This window comes from Suhomyces tanzawaensis (assembly GCF_001661415.1).
Source record: "Suhomyces tanzawaensis NRRL Y-17324 unplaced genomic scaffold CANTAscaffold_6, whole genome shotgun sequence".
Lineage (NCBI taxonomy): Eukaryota > Fungi > Ascomycota > Pichiomycetes > Serinales > Debaryomycetaceae > Suhomyces > Suhomyces tanzawaensis.
In genome coordinates, this window is record NW_017963641.1 from 124779 (window position 1) to 147187 (window position 22409).

The 22409-nt window shown below is 48.8% G+C and overlaps 10 protein-coding genes across 10 annotated transcripts; 4 read left to right on the forward strand and 6 right to left on the reverse strand.

Moving 5' to 3' along the window:
• Nucleotides 1-305: 305 nt before the first annotated feature.
• Nucleotides 306-1508, reverse strand: CANTADRAFT_54099 (uncharacterized protein; the record flags this gene model as incomplete). The annotated part of the gene is made up of 1 exon (XM_020210285.1): nucleotides 306-1508. The coding sequence occupies one exon, from the start codon at nucleotides 1506-1508 to the stop codon at nucleotides 306-308; it is 1203 nt and encodes a 400-aa protein (XP_020062863.1).
• Nucleotides 1509-2608: 1100 nt separating this feature from the next.
• On the reverse strand, nucleotides 2609-3859 carry MCA1 (Ca(2+)-dependent cysteine protease; the record flags this gene model as incomplete). The annotated part of the gene is made up of 1 exon (XM_020210310.1): nucleotides 2609-3859. The coding sequence occupies one exon, from the start codon at nucleotides 3857-3859 to the stop codon at nucleotides 2609-2611; it is 1251 nt and encodes a 416-aa protein (XP_020062864.1).
• Nucleotides 3860-4809: 950 nt separating this feature from the next.
• On the reverse strand, nucleotides 4810-5679 carry SPS20 (Sps20p; the record flags this gene model as incomplete). The annotated part of the gene is made up of 1 exon (XM_020210290.1): nucleotides 4810-5679. One exon carries the CDS (start codon nucleotides 5677-5679, stop codon nucleotides 4810-4812), a length of 870 nt encoding a protein of 289 aa, XP_020062865.1.
• Nucleotides 5680-6191: 512 nt separating this feature from the next.
• CANTADRAFT_55027 (uncharacterized protein) lies at nucleotides 6192-7274 on the reverse strand (the record flags this gene model as incomplete). The annotated part of the gene is made up of 1 exon (XM_020210397.1): nucleotides 6192-7274. The coding sequence occupies one exon, from the start codon at nucleotides 7272-7274 to the stop codon at nucleotides 6192-6194; it is 1083 nt and encodes a 360-aa protein (XP_020062866.1).
• Nucleotides 7275-8381: 1107 nt separating this feature from the next.
• On the forward strand, nucleotides 8382-9653 carry CANTADRAFT_54260 (putative N(6)-L-threonylcarbamoyladenine synthase; the record flags this gene model as incomplete). Its single annotated transcript, XM_020210302.1, has 1 exon — nucleotides 8382-9653. The coding sequence occupies one exon, from the start codon at nucleotides 8382-8384 to the stop codon at nucleotides 9651-9653; it is 1272 nt and encodes a 423-aa protein (XP_020062867.1).
• A 385-nt stretch (nucleotides 9654-10038) lies between these two features.
• Nucleotides 10039-11073, reverse strand: CANTADRAFT_7243 (Smc5-Smc6 complex subunit; the record flags this gene model as incomplete). The annotated part of the gene is made up of 1 exon (XM_020211085.1): nucleotides 10039-11073. The coding sequence occupies one exon, from the start codon at nucleotides 11071-11073 to the stop codon at nucleotides 10039-10041; it is 1035 nt and encodes a 344-aa protein (XP_020062868.1).
• A 373-nt stretch (nucleotides 11074-11446) lies between these two features.
• MLH1 (mismatch repair ATPase) lies at nucleotides 11447-13735 on the forward strand (the record flags this gene model as incomplete). The annotated part of the gene is made up of 2 exons (XM_020210369.1): nucleotides 11447-12703; nucleotides 12830-13735. The coding sequence occupies 2 exons, from the start codon at nucleotides 11447-11449 to the stop codon at nucleotides 13733-13735; spliced, it is 2163 nt and encodes a 720-aa protein (XP_020062869.1).
• A 372-nt stretch (nucleotides 13736-14107) lies between these two features.
• Nucleotides 14108-17038, forward strand: CANTADRAFT_55221 (uncharacterized protein; the record flags this gene model as incomplete). Its single annotated transcript, XM_020210421.1, has 2 exons — nucleotides 14108-14909; nucleotides 14991-17038. The coding sequence occupies 2 exons, from the start codon at nucleotides 14108-14110 to the stop codon at nucleotides 17036-17038; spliced, it is 2850 nt and encodes a 949-aa protein (XP_020062870.1).
• An 838-nt stretch (nucleotides 17039-17876) lies between these two features.
• Nucleotides 17877-18726, forward strand: CANTADRAFT_26820 (uncharacterized protein). Its single transcript, XM_020207894.1, has one exon. It carries the CDS (start codon nucleotides 17894-17896, stop codon nucleotides 18494-18496), a length of 603 nt encoding a protein of 200 aa, XP_020062871.1. The 5' UTR covers nucleotides 17877-17893; the 3' UTR covers nucleotides 18497-18726.
• A 699-nt stretch (nucleotides 18727-19425) lies between these two features.
• ZCF21 (Zcf21p) lies at nucleotides 19426-21048 on the reverse strand (the record flags this gene model as incomplete). The annotated part of the gene is made up of 1 exon (XM_020211086.1): nucleotides 19426-21048. The coding sequence occupies one exon, from the start codon at nucleotides 21046-21048 to the stop codon at nucleotides 19426-19428; it is 1623 nt and encodes a 540-aa protein (XP_020062872.1).
• Between the last annotated feature and the right edge of the window lie 1361 nt (nucleotides 21049-22409).

Below are 22409 nucleotides of genomic sequence, written 5' to 3' on the forward strand. Positions count from 1 at the left end.
TCAATTTGTGATATCATTTCTGCTGCAAAGATTGGGTTCTTTGCTTTAGTGGCATTTTATGACATGTAGCGTATCGTGTACTACTGTTAGTTTACTATTCATATTTGTCTATTACCGCTACTCTACCACGTTCTTCTCGGTTGCAAGGTATCTTAATAGTGGTATAATTCGTACGGGAAACACTCGTAGGTCCCTTGGACCTAAGAACGGTGGAGATGATAAGACAAACCCTCTCTACTTTCCGTCAGTCAGGAATTTTACTTGCTATCTACAATTTTTGCATCGAATGTCTATTAGGTATGATATTAAGCCAGACCAGCTGCTAACATCGACTCCACGTCTAGAACCAGCCTGTGGACACCGGAACCGAGCTCGGAGGTGATCACATTGACCGAGATGCCACATTGGCTGATCACATCATGCTCTGCCTGGTTGATAAAGCGCGAGCCTTTGCGGGCCTTGTTGTCCTGGTTGTGGGCAGTGGCATGCTTGTACTGCTTGACTAACTTGAGCTTGTCATCGGAGTACTCGTACTGGGGAAACTCGACGGTCTCGAGCGGTACCGAGTCTTGCTCCACCTGTCTGAACTCCATGGTAGTCGAGCTGGAGGTAAAGCAGCGGGAGTCGGCGTGGTTGAAAGAGGGAAAGATGATGTTGAGCGCTGTGGCGCCGTCGAGTGCCACGGAGTCGATGACGTGGGCGATTTTTTCGTTGACAAACTGGATGTTCTTGCCAAACACGTTGCCCTTGAAGAACGACTGGCCCTGTTTGGGCTCGATGTTGAAGTACTTCTCGTCGTGGTAGTAGATGTGGTGCGAGTCCTTGGTGGACACGGCGATGCTGGGGATGTTCTTGGCCATGCAGTAGTTGAGCATGGCATGGGTGGCGCCACGGCCGCGGTGGCCACGAGGGCCACCTGAGTCTGAACCCAGGGGGGTCCATGAGGGACCCTCGTTGGGGCCCACCACCACGAGTTCTGGTTCGAACCCGATCTGGGGCAGGATCACGTCCATGCCGATGACCAACGCGTCCAACGCACCCGAGTTGACGAACCAGATATGGTCGTCCAACGGGTCCTGGCCAAAGTGGTTGTTGGAGACGATGGACTTCTTGGTGTGCTTGATGACGCCTTTGGCGCCACGGGGGGCCTGGTTCATGTGCTTGATGTTGGAGTAGTACGTCTGGTGCACGGGGAGAAGGTGGCCAAACTCGCCTCCGTCGGGGATCTCTGTGGACTGGGGCGCCACTGGGTTTTCTGGGTCTTCTGAGGCATGTGCAACTTCCTCGGTGGGGTCGTTGCGGTTGTGGTGGGATCCCAGCGAACGCACCAGGCCCGGGTGGCGGCGGTTGTATAAGGGGGCCACCACGCGCACGTCGTGGCCTTCCTGCTTCAACGACTCGTACATGAATCTGACGTTCTTTGACACCCACGAGTCGGTGGAGGTGAGGAGGACTCTCAATGCAGCACACGAGTGTATGAGCACGAGGAGCACCGCGATTAACTTCATGGGGACGGTGGGGAGGAGGTGAGGACGACGGGGAAAGTTATGGATCACACAGGGTCGGCGGGATGTAGCTGTCGAGGGACCGCCCCCCAGGGACTCCTGGCTATATATACATTGTCCCCAATGAGCCCCGTGGGCTTATTTGGTGCAAAATACCTGCGCGACCACACATGCACATGGGATGTGCACCACGCAAAACGTGGCCGCGTTAACGAGAGAGTGTATGCAGGGATTTGCGGTATTAATCAGTTCCCAATTAGATGATAGACGGTGTGCAGCGAGTGTTTATCGCTTCCGATCAGGGATAGTAACCGGTGGTTGTGAGACCAGTCGCCCACGGTGGCCCACGGTGGTGGTGACGTGGTGGTGGTCGTGGCGGTGGTCGTGGTGGTGGTAGTGGCGGTGGTGTTCCACACTGGTGGCGGTGGCTTCCCAATACAGCCTGTACCGGCCCACAGGTGCGTTTGGCATGGTTCTAGCCGGCGATGGTCCGCTAATTTATTTTATACCGCATATTTTCCGGAGGCTCTGGTGGTGTCGTGTGAGTAAAAGGGAGGTGGCAGCGGTGTGTCAGTGGTTAGAGATCTGGGGCGTTGCGCGGGGATGCCGCAGATGGGAGGCTTGAACTAGCAGGGCGTTTTGAGGCAGCCTCTGGCTGGCAGTGGGCTAGGTTCCATCGATGCATGCATGAAGGACGCTGCCTTCCTAATTGGGCAATTTCTTACTGTCACGCGAGCGATTTACGATCGTATTTCAGTAGGGAGAATCTATTTTTGTAGTGAATATCTATATATAGTCAGCGTTGGCTGGATGGTTGCACTATCTCGATTTCGGGTCGACGGCTTATACGGAAGGAGTGATTGGACGACTTGTGCGATGGCCAGGATTAGCGATGGCCATAGCGACACACCATTGGAAAAAATCCTTCGCAGGGTGCCAGGTGTAGCCATGGGGAATCATCGAGAGGGTGTAACATCCATCGCATACGTGGCATCATGCAATGGATTACTCGCCCTTCGCACCTCGCCGTTACGTCGCCGAACCCAACAGATGCACTGTCACCGCATTGACAGCCGTAATGCCGCCTGCCGCATTGGGCCGCATCACATCACAAACTGGATGTTCATGTCCTGCGGGTGCGACGCACTCAACTGGGGCTTCTGCGAGTACTTCTGGGCCAAAAGTGTCCTCATGTTGTTCAACAACGACAAGTAGGTCTGGTTGGGCATCTCGTTCAACACCTTGATGAACGCCCAGCTCATGGCTCCCGTGGCCTGGCCCGCCTCCTGGGCATCGGCACTGGTCTGGTCGTCCTTGCATCCACTGAACGAGATGACGTCTGCAGGAGAAGCCTTGACCGCCTTGACCTGTTCCCTGTTGGAGCTGCCGCTTCTCAGCACATTTTTCACAATTCCCGAGAGCGACTTGAGCGCGCCGCCGATGTTACCCGACTCATACGACATGAATGCACTCAACGCACCCATCCCGGTGTCCTTCAACAAGTTGGGCTCCTTGACCACACCCTTGGTGGAGTACACGTACGGCAAGTCCAAAGCGGTTCCCGAGTGGCACGAGTCGTACAAGGCCGTCAAACGACACCCAGGAGGCAATGGCCGCACCATAATGGCGTGCATGTCGTCGTCCACGATGTGGCCCACCTGCTCGAAGTCGAGCGGGTACACCACGTCGTCGAACCCGCTCTCCTCGTCGCCATCCAAGTCCTCGGTCTGGCCTCCGTGTCCCGAGTAGTGGAACACCAACGAGTCGTTGGGACGCGCGTCCTTGACCAACCACTGCATAGCACGGATCATGTTGTCCTTGGTGGGGATTCTGGCGCGCTCACGCAGGTCATCAGTGAGAATCACAATGTCGTCCCACTTGTAGCCCCAGTGGTTGACCAAGAAGTTGCTCATGTTCTTGACGTCGTTGATGCACCCTCTCAACTCGTTCTTGCTGCCGAAGTAGTTGATACCCACCAAAAGCGCCTTCTTCTTACCCTGACAGTTGGAGTACTGGAAGGTCATGTTGGTGTTTTGGCCAAACGACTGAGGGGCGTTGGGGGGAGGCGCCATGGGACGGTTGTAGTCCTGGTGCGGAGTGTTGCTGTAGTGCTGAGGAGCACCGCCAGAGTGTCCTTGGGGAGCCCCGTAGTTGCCAGGAGGAGGGCCCTGCGGAGGTCCATAGTTGCCACCGTAGTTGCCGCCATAGTTGCCTGGGGGTGGTCCCTGTGGAGGGCCGTAATTGCCTCCGTAGCTGCCTGGTGGAGGTCCCTGTGGAGGGCCGTAGTTGCCAGGTGGAGGGCCTTGGGGTGGGCCTTGGTTGTTGTACGAATGGCGTCCTGATCCGGGGAACATGGTGATGTATGGTAGAGATGTTTCGTCGCGAAACGTTCCCCTGAAATTCCAGGTGGTGATGTGTACACTACCGTAAAGAGGCGATCCAGTGCAATGGGGCGGAGCCACTACAGTCTGGGCTGGGGGTCACTCGTGAGAACATCTACTCCATCAGAATTCTACTGTCTGTTTTATGTAGAGCCATTATATGTCCGTCATAGCTAGACGGACTGGATAATAGTTTTAATTTTGAGACAGACACTTAACAGTATTGTTGCTAACAGCTTTCTCATTTGCTGTATGTAGGAACCCTCATGGAGCCCATGGGACTTATGGGACTCGTGGGACATTGTTGGGAACACTAGTGGGAGCCAGTGTGGTGAACTATCATAGCCATTGGGTTGGTGTGCTAGCGTGGGGTAACGTGGGGTAATTGGGCTGAGTGAAAAATACGCTGAAGTAGAGGTAGAGTAAGAAGAGGAGGAAAAATGAATGGACTATACGTATGAAGTAGAGGGCACTGGGTGTGTGGATAATTGAGACCACTACTGCAAATGGACCGTGAACAGTTGCTATTGTTTGGCAAAGGTACAGCTGTAGAAGTAGAACCATCAGTTGAAGCCAAAACTCAGTTATTCATCAATTAAGCCATTGGACAATTTCTGTGCACTAGCCTCGGGTCTGCCAAAAACAATTCACTCCTATCACCTGCCACTCTGTCCTACGCCAATCTCATTCCGGCCTGGTTTCATCTAAATCTGGGCATTTTCATCTGATTCCGATCGCTGGAATGTTCAATGTCGATCGGTCATCGAAACCAACTAGAGTAAGACGAAAGCATATTCGACGCCTAGATCTCCCATCTCCATATCTAGTAGGTCCATTTTGGGCTCGTTTTAGCCTATTACACAAATATAGGATTTTCGCAACTTCGTAATATTGAATATATAAGCACCAGCACTGCTGGACACTCACAACTTGGAGTTGGGGTCGGCGTTCAGGTCCTTGATGATACTAGGGTACAAGTCGCCCATAAAACCGCCGATGTGCCAAGCAGCACCGTCCACGACGTGGATTTCTCCCGAAACGTAAGAAGCAGCGGGTGAGAATAAGTACACGGTAGCCTCAGCAATGTCTCTGGTGCTACCCAATCTTTGCAAAGGAATCTTGTTTTCCAATGGCACTCCACCTGGGGGAGCCAATCTGGAGAAGCCCTCGGTGCCGCCAATCATACCAGGAGCAATACAGTTGGATCTGATGCCCAAGGGACCGAGTTCGACAGCCAAGGCGTTGGACAACGCATCCACACCTGCCTTGGCAGCTCCGACGTGCAATTGGAAAGGAACCCCGTAGTAGTGGAGGGTGGCACTGACGAAAAGGATGGCACCCTTGTTCTTGCGCAACTGGTCGAAGGTGGCCTTGACGGTGTTGTAGGAACCCAACAAGTCGATGGATATCACCGACTTGAACGCATTGGATGACAAGTGGTTGAAGTCGCTCAAGAAGTTTCCTGCAGCACCCGCAATCACGAAGTCGATTCTGCCCAACTCATTGACGGTGGCTTCCGCGGCCTTGACCAACGAGTTGACGTCACGCACGTCCACGTTGCCCAAGCCAATGACCTTGGCGCCTGGACGCAACGCCTCGATTTCTTTGGCGGCCTTGACGGTCTTTTCTGGGTTACGGCCCAAGATGGCAGCGTTGGCCCCCAATAACACCAATGCCTCGGTCTGGACCCTGCAAATGGTGCCTGCTCCGCCGGTGACGAAGACAACCTTACCCTTGAAGAGGTCTGGTTTCCAGGAACTGTTTGTGACGAATGACTGGTCTAAGGTACTCATGGTATTGAACTATATAGCGATTTCAACGAGTGCCAGTGTCTAACTTATATACATTTTGTGGGGTGTGGAGTCGGACCGAGGCCTGGGTAATGTACAGGAAGGGCGCGCACATGAAAGAGAACGTCACGTGCGGGTGATTGGCGAAGCCAGAGCAGCCACGGTCAGGAAGGACAATAAGGAGATGTGGTTCCAGAGTGGAAGGCGGAGCCAGGATTCGATGCTTCCGCAAGGACATCACATGCAGCGTAGTGCAGGGCATCCTTGGTTCCAGAGTGGGAATCGCATCCAGGGTATGGGATTCAGTAGAAAGATATCCATCCCAGTGAAGGAACCGATGCTGAGTAAAGGAATTCGAGCTTCCGCAGAAGGACATAAGCTTCAAGTAGAAAGGCATCAATGCTCAGTAAGAAATAAAAGCTCAGTAGAAGGACATCCAATTTCAAGAACGTCCATGCTTCTGCAACATCCAGAGTAGATGCTTCTCTCCATAGTATCCGGTTGCTTCACATTCCCTACAATGCTCTTTCCTCTCCTGGACTGGTGTACTGGTCCAACCGCTTCAATGCGACCTGGTACAACAAGAGCATGATCGAGCTCTGGATCCCTGTCCAGATGAACCGAGGACCCACCCCCGAAAAAGCCCCCAATATGCCCTCGCTTTTGTAGATGGACGCCAATGCAGTGTAGGTCGAGGAGTTGGATAGTATTCTGGCCAACGGATTGGTGGATGGAGTTTGCACTACCGAGTTGATGGTGGTGGCAGTCTGGATTCTGGTTTTGATGACATCGAGAGGCGTGGTCAATGTCCCTGCCAACCCTCCGGCTGCAGCTCCTGTCAAGAGCTCCCATGACACTGGCAAGTCGGAGGATCCGTGTGAATAGATAGCAAGCTGTCTGAACTTCTCGTAGAATGCAAACTGTAATGCACTGAACGGAAGATCTCTGAACAAAGTCTCCTTGTAGCCAAACACAAATGTCTTGGGGCCCTCCTGCTTGCCTATGCGTATGACAGCATCAGTCAACCCTTTGTAGTTGTAGCCTGAGCCTTTGGTGTGGGGGTTGTTGTGTCTTCCTTGTAATTGCAATCTCGTTTTCAACACCTCCGAGGGCACATAGAAGACGCTGGACGCCAAGTCGCCGAGAACCCCGGCAACGAAGTACGATAACGTCTCGTTGATGCCGTAGTCGTTGATCATCCTTCGTTTGGTCCATTCGTATGTTGCGAAAAATGCTGCCGTGGATGGAAACGACCCCAAAATGGCTGGGGTGTATCCACTGTAGAGGCCTCGGAAAAAGCCCTCCTGCTTGAAGATGGTTAAATATGCTGGAATCATTCGTTTGTATTGGACCTTGTTGGGAAAGCCCTGTTGTCTGGTTTTCACGGTGTCTAGTGAGTGCATCAGGGTGTCACCAACCATACCACCGAGGCCACCAGCAATCATACAGTTGAAAATAGGCGACATAGCGTCCTCTTTGGTGTTGTCAGATGGTACTTCAGGAGTGGCACCTTTACCTGCTCCGTGGATCCACGGTCCTGGCTCGTGTTGTGCCCCGAAACTCAAGGGTATCGTGGAAGATGTGAAGACTTGGGACATTTTCTATGGAATTCTAATAAATAGCAGCTTCGTATGCGGGTTCGAAGCCTTATAATGTGCTGGTCAATGTGTCTCGTTAGGCCCAGGAAGGGGAGATATCGTGAAATTTGTTCTAGATTTAGCTGGTATCACTATGGACTCGCATGAACTGGGACCTTCAAATTAGTGCTCTAGGGCTGTATGTGTGTACCGTGTCAGAGCCGTCTCTGGGAGACTAGTTGGGATCGAGGACAGGCGAAGGGATAGATCTCAAACCACTATAATGGCGGGTTCTTACTGGAGCGTTTGATACCGTTTTTTTTTTGTGCCGCACACTTCATCCACGATGAACTAATCCACGCTACAAGATTGGCTCTATCAGCACTTGGTGGGTGTTATAGCGATGTACTGTTGCTGTGTGCTGCTTATGTTTGTTCTGGATAGGCCACTTGTGGTTTTGTGGGGCTTGTAACCGCTTTTCAGCTATAGTATAGCTAAGATAGTTGGCCGTGTCACTGCATATAACCCAGACAAATACGAGAAGATCGTCACTGTAGTCGAGCTTTGCAAACACACCTGGCCTAGCCTTAACTAACAGGAGACAGCAGTGGGGTATAGACGAAACATTTCAATTTGCCGGGGATTTTGTCATTTTCGAAAAGACAAAATGGGCAAACAATTAACTAATACAAAAATAGTTTTAGAGAAAAGTGAAGAGTTAATAATCGTGGGAAAATGGTAAGAAGGGTCAATTATCGTGGGATCAAATTTGGAGCGTTTAGTGTTCTAACAAAATATGGGATTTTCAACGTGGCTTGAATAAGTTGTCAAAATTTAAAAATATGACGAACCATCGCTAAAATTATTAATTCATTTTTGAAACCTGGCGGGAGTGTCATTATTAACAGCACAAAAGAAGTGGATTCTGCTTCGTTTCGCCACCGTGGAATATAGGTCTTTACAAAAATTACCAGAAGAACTTCTAGCTAGGATACCGATGTTTGTGTGATAATTATGTCCTGCACACAGCCAAATGCTCTTGCAGCCCATCTTGAATCAACTATCTGGAAACATCCATACAATAGCATGCTACGGCCGATGATACCAAGACTGGCCTTCCTGGCCCGCATGCGAGTATTCCGCAGAAACTACAAGGTTCTAGCCTTGGAGTCGTCGTGTGACGACGCCTGTGTTGCCCTTCTTGAGAAGGAAAGTCCTCACAAACCTCCCCTAGTGATTGACCAGTTCAAGAAGACTCTTCTGTCAGCAGAAAACGGCGGAATAGTGCCCACTGCAGCCCACGACTTCCATCATGCCACCATGGCACCCTTGGTTGACGAGTTTTGTCAAAAACACTCCCTTAACTTTGCAACTCCGCCTGATTTGATATGCTGTACCCGAGGACCAGGCATGACTGGATCACTCAGCTCAAGCATACAGTTGGCCAAGGGCCTCTCGATGGCATGGCAGGTTCCCGTGGTTGGTGTTCATCACATGTTGGGCCATATCTTGGTATCACAGCTTCCAAAAACAAGCCAGCCGCTTCTCGAACCACCCCAGTATCCATTTCTAAGTTTACTCTGTAGCGGGGGCCATACGATGTTGGTGCTTCTGAAATCCATAGTGGACCACGAGATTATCATAGACGTCAACGATATCGCTGCGGGAGACTCTTTGGACAAATGTGCTCGAGAGTTAGGACTCTACGGGAACATGTTGGGAAAAGAATTGGAAAAGTACGTGGATTCCATCCCCTTGGACACTCGCAAGGAGTACCATGAAATCAATACCAAGGTCAAAACCAACCCATACAACCTCAAATTGGGCCTTCCGTTCAAGGGTCCAAGGGACCCAAAGTATCCAGACCCTATTCACTTTTCATTTGCATCATTCAAAAGCTCTATACAATCATACAGGAAACAGCACCACGGCGATCAACCCTTCGACGAATCCACCAACCAATTCTTGGCGTACAAAATCCAAGAGACGATCTTTGATCATATAATAGACCGTATCAATACCGCGTTCACCATGCATGGATCAAATACCGCCATATATCCCGAAGCAGACTCCAAATTTGTGGGAGTAAGGGATCTAATCTGTTCTGGGGGTGTTGCAGCAAATAGCAGATTAAGGCACAAATTGAGTCAAGAGTTGAAATTTAATGAATGTTTGGAAACCGAAGATAAGCTAACATTCCATTTCCCCGATTTGCTGCTTTGCACTGATAATGCTGTTATGATTGGAGTTGCAGGAATAGAACTTTTTGAAAAGTTACGCATCAAAACCGACTTGTCAATGTTGGCAATCAGGAGATGGCCCCTAAATGAAATTATGAAGGTAGATGGTTGGACTGAGATCAACGAAGCCGAATTTAAGAGCATTACGAGATATAGGTGAGAGAGAAATACTTGTACATAGAATGAAAGGTTTTCTTAGGGAAACTACCTAGATAAACTCTTGAGCTATATTACCAGGAAGTGCGGTAATTAATCTGTAGTAATTGGCAGTGTTCAAAGTACTTGCATTCCAATAACAGGTATGTGACGAGTTTACATTAGTAAAACTGGTTAAAAATTGTAGTATTCTATGCTATTCTTTCGTGGTTCCGGTGTTTTTCTGGAAACTAACTATTGTAAATTGTCCTATTGTAGTCTGTAGTCCTTGATCAATTCCTTTATTGGTTGTAAGGTACTGAGTATTTGTCAAAATGAGCTGATCTAGACCAAACTAGATGGATATCTGAAGATTTAAAAAATCCTAAGAAATCGCTGGCATGAGCACGCTAGTTTTCGAGATCTTCTTCGGGGATGGAATCGGCCATCTCACCTCTTTCTCCTAGAAAAGACTCCTTAATGTCGTATGTTTTAATCAAATTTGCCCATGTGTTATAGTCCAATGACGCAACATGATGGTTGGTGGTGGTTGACTCACTTCTGTTTCTAACCTCTTGGAACTCCCACGGTTGGACTCCATCCACGTAGGGTATTCCATCTTCCACATAGAGCTTTAATTTAGCATCTTTGATCAAGAAGCTGGTGAAGAACAAGTTCTCTACCGACTGAGAAAATGAGAATGGATTAATGAAAAACTTGAAAAAATTGATACCTCCAGACAAATCCTTCTTCCTATACGTCTCGTAAACGCTTCTCACCATGTATGCGGTATTCTTTTGTTCCTGGTCCGCCAGGATTTCGAGGGGTTGGACTTGTCTAGCAGTGGTGGTGGAGCTCAAAGTCTTTGTATCATCGATATTTCGTTGCCTCAACGCAGGCTTCTTTCTCTCGGTGGAGAGGGGCCCATTCAAAAAGTCTGTCAGGACCACTTTTTTAGAAACGTTGTAGTAGAGGGCTCCGAGCTTCAACCAGTTGAAGGAATTGAACTTTTCTTCGCTGTTGTCATTTGTTTGTGTTTCCGAGTCTTGGTCGTTAGACTGAGGTGAGATGCTAGCATCGTAATCTTGCTCCAACTGCTGCTCGGTCTTCTCATCGTTCAAGTAGGCCTGTAGCCTGATGACAAAGTCTCTCTGGTTCAAGGAAATGCCCGAGTCTCCAACCTTCAAATTCTTGGAATTTGTGGCCAAGAAATTGGCTGTTTCGTGGAGAAGCTCCGAGTCTTTGAGATGGATGGTGGTATCGGTGATCTTGTCTTTCTGGACAGTGCTGTAGATGCGGTTCAACTCTTGGAGATGCTCCGAGATGAGGGCACCGGCTGTTCCTTTGTGGGCCTCGTTGTAGCCGTGCTTTATCTTTTGTTTCAAGAACTCATAGTCTTGGACGAGCTCGTTGCTGTTGCGTCTCTTTCTCTCTGGCTCCTCCATGGTATAATGTTGTAGCTGTTTTTGTTAGATGATCGAATTAATTGTTGCGATAAATTCTGATTCGGTCAAAAGCTCACTTGAGTCGTCTAACAGTACGCTGGCAGTGGTAGGTGGTCTCAGGGGTGATAACAGTTTCGTGGGCCTGTAAGAAACACCACTTGTTGCAGACTGTTGCAGTGCTTAATTATTCCTATCTGTTGCTGTGGGACACTCAGGAACTCTGAAGACTATACTCTGACAGCCTAGTAGCACCTCTCTGCTTCTCTTCCGGATATCCTGGCCGTGATCTATGGTATAGCTTTCTGATCCAGGCGTTTTCTGGAATGGATTTGTACGCGACATCTACACCCATCAAACTCCACCAAGACGCGCCATGGGAGCTATTCACAAGTTGGATGCAGCAGTCATCAACAAGATTGCGGCTGGTGAGATCATCATCCAGCCTGCCAATGCGCTCAAGGAGATGTTGGAAAACTCGATCGACGCCGAAGCCTCCATGATCGATGTGGTGGTTAAGGACGGCGGCCTCAAGTTGCTCCAGATCACCGATAACGGGAGTGGCATCAACAAGGAAGACTTGGGGTTGCTCTGCGAGAGGTTTGCTACCTCCAAGTTGGCCAAATTTGAGGACTTGGAGTCCATTGCCACCTATGGCTTTCGTGGTGAGGCCCTAGCCAGTATTCTGCACATCTCACGGGTTTCTGTCATCACCAAGACCAAAGATACCCAGTTGGCATACAAGGCGTTCTACACGGGCGGAAAGATGGTGGGGCCCAACTTCAAGGCGCTGGCACCAGTGGAGCCCAAACCCATCGCAGGAAAGGACGGGACCCAGATCATCGTGGAGGATTTGTTTTACAACCTCCCCTCCAGAGCCAAGTCGTTGAAGTCCAAGTCAGAGGAGTACTCCAAGATTGTGGACGTCATAGGCAGATACGCCATCCATTCTGCTGGGGTCGGAATCACCTGCAAAAAGTTTGGCGACTCCAATCATGTGATAGCCACACGGCCAAACCTCCCCATCAAGGAACGGATCAGAAGCATTTTCGGCACTGATGTGGCCAGCGAGCTCATCGAATTTGATGTAGAAGCTAACGAGGCCTTGGGTTTGGTGAAGGCTAACGGCGCAATCACTTCCCCCAACTATGGCAGCAAAAAGAAGGCACAACCGGTATTCTTCATAAACCATCGTTTGGTAACCTGCGATCCACTAAAACGGGCTATCAATTCTGCATACCAAATATTTTTACCCAAAGGAAATCACCCATTTGTGTATCTTAGCTTGGAAATCAACCCGAAAAATGTGGACGTAAATATCCACCCTACAAAGAGAGAAGTTAGATTCCTACACGAAGAAGAAATCATTGAACATATAAGCGGGGCAATCCATACGAAATTATCGGATGTGGATACCTCAAGAAAATTCAAAACTCAAACGCTTCTAGGGTATGCCGAAAAGAAAAAGAATGACGACTATGAATTAATGACAGGATTAAAGAAAGCAAGACAAGAGAACAAGCTTGTACGGGTAGATCCCCTGCAAATAAAAATCAGTTCATACCTCTCACAACAATCCAAAGGAAATTACATTAGTCAAGTAAACAAGGAATTGAGAAGCGAGACCAGCTCTGTCTTACAAGAAGCGACTGAAAAAAGACCCACAAGGAAAAGGCTGGCTGCAGTCCTCACAGAGTCAACTGGAGATGGCCATGAAGAAGCAGAAGAATTATTAGAAGATGTCGAGAATGTTGAGGAGGTGATCGAAGATAAATCTATAGAAGAAGATGATGTTCCACACGAAGTCATTAATAATGAGGAAACTATTGAGCATATAGAAAATAAGCTTGAAAGTGAACCGGGAAGTCCAGATGAGTCCCAAATCACCATCACCGACCACCCCAGGGTCAAGGTGAATTTGGACAGTATCAAAGAACTCCAGAAAGAGTTGAGTGATGAAGTTCACAAGCCGTTGACGAACATCTTCAACAACGCTGTCTACGTGGGAGTTGTTGACGAAAAGAGAAGGCTCTGCTGTTTCCAATACGACGTGCAGTTGTACCTCTGCGATTACGCCTCGACATTGCTTGAGTTTTACTACCAGGTGGCACTAGAGGAATTTTGCAACTACGGCACCATCGAGTTGTCGGAGCCCGTTCTGCTCGACGAGTTGATGGAGCCTTTGCAGTCGATGGACGTGCAGCCAAGGCAGGTGGTGTACGAAAAGCTTGAATCCATGCTGGATATGCTTCAGGAATACTTTCACATCACCATCAAAAGGCATGCGACCGGGTTGAAGTTGCACACCCTTCCCATGCTTCACAAGCATATCCGGCCTGTGCTCTCGAAGTTGCCCTACTTCATCTACAGATTGGCCATCCGGGTCAACTACGACGAGGAGAAAGCCTGCTTGCACGACGTCATGCGCCAGATAGCCCTTCTATACCTTCCCGAGCCTATCGAATCCGAACTTCCACCATCATCGTCGTCGCAACCAGTCCGCGAATCGTCGGCTGGGTCGAAAAAAGCCCACTTGGAAGATCTCTTGGAGCACGTCTTGTTCCCGTTGATGAAGCAGCGGTTCCTCGCCACCAAGGCATTGCTCAATGACGTTATCCAGATTGCAGATTTACCTGGACTCTACAAGGTGTTTGAGCGCTGCTAACCGAGGCCATTGGTGGCCATTGGTGGCCATGTGATTGCCAAGTTGGGGTATTCAATGACATTTTCACAGTCTGATTGTTGGCCCAAAAATGTCGTGAAGTCGCAATCCCAATCGTATAGAAATAACCGATCGCGTAGCCCCACCAGTAACATTCTTACCAGCCGTGTGCAAAGGAATCGTAAAGAAAGTGGTAGTGTCACAGAGCAGTCTAGCTGCGTTTCAGTCCGTGCCATCCTCGCCAATCTCGTTCTTGAACCCACCCAATCGCTGATCTCCCCCACCTACTGGAACGTCAATCACAGGCCTCCATCTACAAACAACCGGGCGAATTCGACGCAATAGCATCCACTCAGCTACGTTCCTACAACTAGTATGGAAGACATCATCACATTGAACTTGGGAGGATTTCCCAAGGATGTGTTGGACTTCCAGGAGTCGTCCATCTACCTCCAACAGCTTCTCTTCATTGACTACCAGCTCCAACTCTTGATCCAGAATGAGTTTTCTGGCAAGCAATTCGTCTCTGCAGGCCACTTTGAGCTCCAGGGAGTCTCCCAGCCAAGAGAGAAGTTGCTCCAGTTGATCAATTACGTCACCAATGTCAACGGCACTTACAGTGAGGAATACAAGACGGTGGTCGAGAAGTTCTACTTCAATATCATCATGGCCCACTTGTTCTACTTGAACTCCCAGCTTGATGAAATGGCATACCAGCTCGACCTCATCCACGCATCAGCATTAACCCCCTCCACCAGCCAGCCGTACAATGAATTTATCGAGTTTTTGATTTGCAGATACCATGTCGTTGGCTCATATGCCAGCAATTCCTCAAGCAAATTGATTGACTACTTGGTATGGTACAGAAAGCCTTTCAAGAAATCGCAAATTACAGCTAATAACTGGCTCGATCTATTGTACTTGAGATTGACTACTCTTTTGACCCACGATGGAACTGGAAAGTTATCATTCCACGACATCCAGTCATTGAATTTCGCAAGAAACTCCATTGCGGTCATAGGCTATGCCAACTACTTGGTAAAGACCAGTGTCCTTTCATTATCGTCTAACCATATCGTCGATTCTTTCAAGTCAGAGTACTCGGCGTACTTGACTTCGTCGATCAACCTGAAGATAGCAAACAAGTTGGAATTTCCAAAGTCTGATGAATCTTCTAGTTCAGAGAGTGTCTTGAATGGTCTTGGTCATGGTTTATCTAGCGTGAGTGGCCAAGAGCATGATCATGATTCGATCAAAGAAACACCATCCCAACTTAATGACTTCATCTACAACCTCTATGAAACCTTAAACCAGGTCCCCTTCAATTACACTATCATTAAGCCATCCTTGACGAAGAAGTTTTTGATTAACTCGACACTCAAAACCTATCAAAGTCAAACGGTTTTGATTAATCTTATAAAGGTATTGGGTGAATTGGAAGAATATGACGAAGCACTTGCAGCTTTTAAGACATTAAGAGATTATATTGAGGCTGATTTAAAACAACATGAAGGCAATTTCGATGACATCCTTCAGATCATTGATATTTACTCCACATGCCTCATTAAGTTCAACCCTTTGAACACCAACAGGACCAAGGGTTTCAAATACACTTCCGAAGACAAAGTCTTGGTTCTCTTGGATGAGTACGCCAAGGAACTACTCATCTACTTGGACGTAGTCAGAGACTCAGTTGGTTTGACATACGATGAAACCCACGATACCGAATCTTTCAAAGGTGGACAGAAGGTGGAGCCAAGTAGTGGGCTTTTATCCTTTTTGTTCAAAAAGTACAACGTCAACATCTTGCTCTCGGACCATTCCCACTTTATTGAGTTGGTTTCCCAAGCATGGTTTAGTTTGGGCTACTACCACTACTACTTGACTATAAACAAGTCTTCAACCTATCCCCTACTCGAGGCCCATAAGATGAAGGTCATCAAGTACTACAAAAACAGTTTAATTGTGAACTCCACTGGTAACCCTGAATACTTGTTCAACTATGCCTTATCGTTATCTTTTGATGGACACTTGAAGGAAGCTTTAAAATTGTGCAAATTTATTTTGAAGAAATATCCGGAGTCTTTCAAAACGTGGAATTTGATGGTTTTGTTGTTGACATCTTTCGAAGCTAATGATCCAGATTTTGTCAAGTCCGATAAGCAAAATGCTTCAAATGGGTACTCTAATGGTACACATGAAGCCATTGGTACCTTGAATGGAAATGGAGCTTCTAATGGTAAAATTTCCGAGAGCCAAGCCCCACTCAAAGAATCCGAAAAATTTATAAATAATGCCCTTAATATCGCAGGATTATTTATTGCCAAGCATCATCAAAGAGACGTCAAGTTAACTACCGAAGCCAAATATGAAATACTTCAGTTGAAATTGACTCAATTGGCAGTTTGGGAATCGATTTATGGAGTCCAGTATATCTTGGAATTTCTTTCGGAAGTCTTCATGCTTTTTCATGAGCTTTTCACAGTTGATCATACACAGCCAAAAGAACCAACCAGGACTTTAATTCCAGTTGCTCATGATTCAAAGTGGTCGCATCGTCCAAGTTTCATTGACCCAAAAATCGAGCCTCCTCATGCCAATGGTTCTTCCAAACCTAAGGATCTCACGAGAAGACTTTCCAGAATGGGTAAACCTAACGCTGTCGACACAGTAGAAGGTTTGAAGAACCTAAGCTTAAATCACAACAACAGATCATCTCTTACACACCATGCTACCACTGAAAGTCTTGCTCAGAAAGCCACGACTACAGAGAAGAAAATTTTGCAAGACCTTTGGTTATGGACCAGTAAAATTTACTTGAAGATTGGAATGTTGGAAGAGTCTGAGCAGTGCATTGTGGAGGCTGAATCTATTTACGAGCCAAACGTCAAGACTTTCACTATGTTGGGGTACTTGACTTCCAAGTCCAGAAAGTTCTTGTCTTTGCAAGAGTTGGAGAGATCAATTGAAAAATTGAATAAGGATCCTCACAATAAGATCGATTACGGCAACACATTGTTGGGATTGTGCAAGCTTTTCATCATCGACGATGAAGCTGAGAGGTCTTTGTTTATTTCCAGTAAGGACCGTGATGCTGGAATAATAAGGTTGAAAAATTGTCTTGAGGCATACTCTTTAAGCTGGCCCTATGGTGCCAACAATCTGGAGGTATGGTACTACTTGTCTAAAATTTATGAGATTATTGACGACAAAACCTTATTGACCAAGAGCTTGTGGAAGTGTGTTGAGCTTGAAGATTTCAGACCTGTTAGAGGATACGAAATTGCCGATAGTTTCAAGTACTAATTAGTCAGCTCGTTTGTGAGGTTTGACTTGCCTTTCTTTCTATCTAGATCAAGATCTCAACCTGTATTTGAAGGGAACTTCTCGAATAGCTTTGCTCTCCAGATTCATTTATTGTGGCAAGCACACATTAAATGATTCCATTCCACGTCTGCCGCTGTACTTATCAAATGGTCCATTTGCCTGTTGTATGTAATATTTAGGCTATTATACAACAACTATTAGTATTAATTTAGGGTTTCTCTAACGAGTGTTGCGATTTCGGCTGAGAAGTCTCTGAGCTCCACTTGGCCCGATATATTTGTCAAATGAAAATGTCTAAGATTTTCATCGTTACAGCAATTTAATTCGTTCTACCAGCATCCTCCACCAATGTAGTAAGAATACTTACATAGGTTGATTATTATTTACTCAACTTCGACAGTTTGAGAGTTCCAGTCAAAATCGGAGTATTCGTATTTACTTCAAACTTAGGAAATAAACTTGAATAAAGCAGATCAACAAGATTGCAATAATCTTTGTCACTAAAACTTCGTATGTAGCTGAAATTGATACAGGGGGTGGCAGTTCAAGCCTGCTCCATACTAATTATTACATTGACAATCATGCTCAATTTCGAATTTCCAGCGGATCTATAGAATCAAAAATTCATTTTTTACGACAAGCACCTAAGTCAAAGGTTCTGACAATAGGCAAATTATACCAGTCGATCAACTGAAACCTCTAGTGTAGAGTGTGTAGTGCTATTCAGAATTGAATTGTTTCAGACAAGTTCACCTATTCATCAGAAGTGCACGCGCACTACTCTTCCATGGCACAAAAGATTCTTCACTTGATTCTTCTTCACCAACAATCAATATGACTGAAGTGTTGCCTAAATCTACCTTATACTGTGGTGTATGTTCGTACCCACCGGAGTACTGTGAATTCACTGCCACCTTCAAAAGATGTAAAGAATGGCTCTTGAGCAACCACCAAGAAGTGTATGAGAAGCTCTACAGTGACGAGGCTTTGGCCAACCAAACATCCACGTTGTCGTTAGAAAAGGAGCAGAAGATGGAGCAGGAGTTGGAAAAGAAGCAGAAGAAAGAGGAGGCCAAGCAAGAAAGAGAATTGCAGAAGAAATTGTCCTCCAAGGTTACCATCAAGCGGATCGAGAGAAACAAGAGAAAGCACATCATTTCCATATCGGGATTGGAGGTGTTCAACATCGACATGAAGAAGTTGTCCAAGACTTTTGCATCTAAGTTTGCCACCGGGGCCACGGTCACCAAGAACGCCGAAAAGAAGGAAGAAATCTTGGTCCAAGGAGATGTGAGTAACGAAGCTAAGGAATACATTGAAAAGTTGTTGGAAGAGAAGGGGTTGAACGAAGTCAAGGTGGAGCAGATTGACGACAAGAAGAAGAAGAAGGCCTTGGAAGCCGAGGCGGAAGCTGCCGCAAAGGCCGGCAAGAAGTAGACGACCGGGAGGCACATATAGCAGAGCTATAATTCATGCTCATGAAATATATATGTTGAGGTAGTTCATGAATAAATACGATGTGATGAGGTGCTCATTAAATATGTCGAGGTGCTCATGAAAAAGGTATACGTGGTTCATTAATGAAATAAATAGGATGAAGTGTTTAATAAAAAGTATTAGGTTTTCATGAATATGGGTGTAATAGCTCATGAAGACTTTCTCATAAAATATGAGGTACTTCATGGATATCAATGTTAATGAATTGGAATAATTAAAGTATTTAATCTATGTAGGTGCTCATCAAATATTTTTATGTTCATATTCAAAATATCGATACTTCATTAAAAGAATATGGTAAGTTGGGTGATTCTTATCTTAAAGATTTGGAGGTGATGTCGATGTGTCAATAAATATCTCGAAGTGTCTGATGAAATAAATATGATGAGGTACATACCCCCAGGTGGTCTTGAAATATGTTCAGTGGCTCATATCGTGTTATTCCTCATCTACATTTGCTGACTGGCGTTATCGTGATTAAGGTCATGAAGCTGAATATAATAAATAGAGTCAAGGTAATACAAAGTGAAAGAAAGATCAGGATAATTGGATGTCTGGTGAGGAGATTGGCCAATCAGGAAGTAGGAGATGGCTCTGGCTTCGAAAGGATCGGGACTTTCGAGATTGTCTTTTGATAACGGCCGGTAGTTTGACCGATCAGAAATTGGGGCTGCTTCGCAACGGGTGAAGGACCATCACGATACATATTTGATGATTTCACCACCACGAGCAATTGAGAGGTCTGGACCATCCACAATTGGAGTTTGATGGTGACCCTCACAACTGGAGTCTGCTGGACCACTCGAATCGGAGCCTGATGGTCCCACGAGAATATTTCTGTTGATGGACCGCCCAAGGAGCCTGCCTGTCTACGAGAGCAACTTGGAGATACTGGGCACCTTATCCTGGGAGGGCTCTGGCTTGGGCAACGAGCTGATCGACGGAAGCTTGACCTCGTTGTCGGAAAGACTCAAGCTGTGGAATGTAGAGATGTGGTCACCTGCGGCGGCTAGCAGAGGCGACCCAATTTGTTTAGATGCTGCATTAGGAAGGGGTGCTGTGGAAAGCGACGATGAGGAGGATGAGGTTTTGAGGTGGGAAACGGCCTCTTTGGTCAAATCGGTGTAGCTGGTATGGACGCGGGATGACTTGTTCAACGCAGGTACGCGCAACTCGCTGGAGGTTGCAGGAGTGGAGAGAAGGGGAGGCAACACCACTTCGGAATCTTTTTTCACAAACGATGGGTTGTTAACGGCGGAGGTGGTGATGGGAATGGAAAGGGGGTTTCGTGTGGTGGTGGGAGGCGACACCGACGACGCGCCTGACGAGGGGGCCGAGGTGGAGGGGGGAGGCACCTTGGCCATTCTGGAGACTGGGGCCGTGGCCGAAGGTGACAATGCGGAGATGGAGGGGGGTGGAGGGGGAGCAGCGGCGGCAGCTGCAGCTGCCGTGGACGGGCTGGAGGTGATGGGGGTGAGCAGCGGCACCACCCCTGTTGAGGACGAGGCCGAGGATGTGGTGGCAATGGAGGGGGGGAGGATGGACGCGCCCATAGCGAGCGGCATGGGGGGCGAGATGAGCTGGCTGGGGGCAAGCTGGCTGGGGGGCATCTGGGCAGCTTGGGCGTGGGCCACCTGGGCAGCTTGGGCATGGGCCACCTGAGCAGCGTGGGCATTGGCAGCAGCATTGGCCGCGTGGACATTTGCAGCCTGCTGGCGCTGGAGAGACATCTGCTGGTTCTGAACAAGCTGGGGCTGGGGAGCAGCGGTGGCTGCGTACACCACCGAGCCGTCGCTGGCAATTACCGGCTGGAGCGACACGAGCGACCCGTACGGCGACTGGATGACGGTGGTGGCTGGCAACAATGGGTACCCCTGGGGAGGCTGCTGGTGGGTGTTGAGCGGGAGGTATGCCTGGGGAAGCGCCTGGGCCGCCACCGAGGCTGCCTGCGATGGCGGACTGTTGGTGGTGCTGGACGGCTGTCCCTGCGGGTCTGCATCATCCACCTTGTCCTGGCGCAACGATTGGTTGAACTGGGCCATGCGCAAGGCATTGCGTGCAGTGGAGTCGAGGTTCAAGTAAGCACAGTTGAGCTTGCCCTTGAGGCAGTTGAGGCACGCGGGAAGTGTCTCGTCACACTTGATACGCCGCTTCTTGCAGGTGCCACAGCCTAGGTGGGAGTTGCGATGTTTTCGGCGCGAGTTCTTCTTCTTCTTCTTGGTGACAGACGCCTCGGTGGTCTTGGAGTCAGGAATGGTGGTGGACGACCCGTTGGTGTTGGCGCCACCAGCAGTACTGCCAGAGGGGCCAGCGGCCATGGCAGGTGTTGGGAATTGCGGCTGGGGGGCAAACGAAGCGCCAGTTGCGGGAGGATAGTCGCTGGTGCTGGTGGTGCTGGTGGTGGTGCTGGTGGTGGCTCCAGCCTCACTAGGGGGCGACGCCGTGGCGGACGAGCCCACGGGAGGCGGCTCCTCTTGCTGGGTCAGGTACATGGTTGTGGTGGTGGTGGTGGTGGTGGGCGCCAGAAAACAAAGTGATGTAAAAAATAGGCTTGCGCAAATCGTTAACGTTGGCGGTACCTGAGAGGCTGGGCAGTAAATATACGATGACAACTGGGCTCTATGCAAGATGCAGTGCAAGAGAGCGGATCGGAAGCAATACGAGGGAGGGGAGCGTCCGGGACCTGTACGGGGTGGAGGGCACGGCTTGCGGCAGCTTGGGGGTGGAGGCAGACCCTCGCGGTGTCAGAGGGTGCGGGGGGGGGAGGCGAACTTGGCGTACCTTAGTGGGTTTACGGTATTCGTAAATGCTCACCCACTATGAGGCTGTGTCGGGTCGACATACGAGCGCTCGGAACATTTGCCGGCCGACGTCATAAGGTACACATCTGTCACGCCTCATGCTATTGGAGGGCGAGGGAAAGGGTTCATATCTGGCACGTGAGATCAGCGTGGGGGTTATGAGCGGGGACGGCGATCTGGCGATTCCACGTGTGCGCGGGTGGGGGGCCTGCCCTGAGGACCCATCCTTCACCACCATTGCGATGCGATCCTCCCAGTTTGGTGCCCTATCTCCGACCTGGTCCCCCCACCCATTCCAGTTGTCATGCACGGGTGCAGCAGCTGACACCCTAGCTTTTTACGCCTGCAGCGTATTTTCTGCGTTTTCTGTCAGTCTCGCCTACACGCCCACCCACACGTGAGCGGCCCTGCTAGTTCATGCTGCTCGGCAGCGGGCCGAGCTAGCCGCCGTGCATGCCACACTCGTATTCGGCTCCAACCCCGATCTCCCGCGCTTTTTGTCGGACTAGCAATCGTATCTGGTGATTCGCTGTCGGTTTTCCCGGCTGGTGGCCTGAGCCCCGCAACAGTCCCAGCACTCCCTCCATGGTGCCCCCAATTGCTGGCCTACAATCGCTTCCCCTGCAATATCCTCGCTCACCCCTCCCGCAGATGTAGCCACCCTGCACGTCCTGCAGCGTCTGCTGGTGCCCCGTATTCTCGTACTTGAGTCGTATTTTTACATGCCCAACAATTCGGATGTGGAATCTCCTAAGCGAGGTTTTAGCTGGCACAGACATGGAGGCGACGTTTCCGGCCCTAGCGGCCGACGCCGAGGTTGCAACACCATTTAACGGATCCAGCCGAGATTTCAAAGCCTCTCGGATGTCACCCATGGGCCCACTCTCGAATCTGGGCCTACGCTGACTAACCATTTGTAAACCAGTTTCACCCCGGCCAGAGAACTGCATTGGGATGCCTGCCCGGGGCTTTGACGCATAACACAGATGCACGACATTAGATCACGTGCTTGAGCGCACGTGGTTAGCGTCATGTGATGTGGCATCGATTTT

What these genes read in the sequence shown, in the direction of transcription:
- CANTADRAFT_26820 (XM_020207894.1), top strand. Translation starts at nt 17,894, where the DNA reads ATGACTGAAGTGTTGCCTAAATCTACCTTATACTGTGGTGTATGTTCG.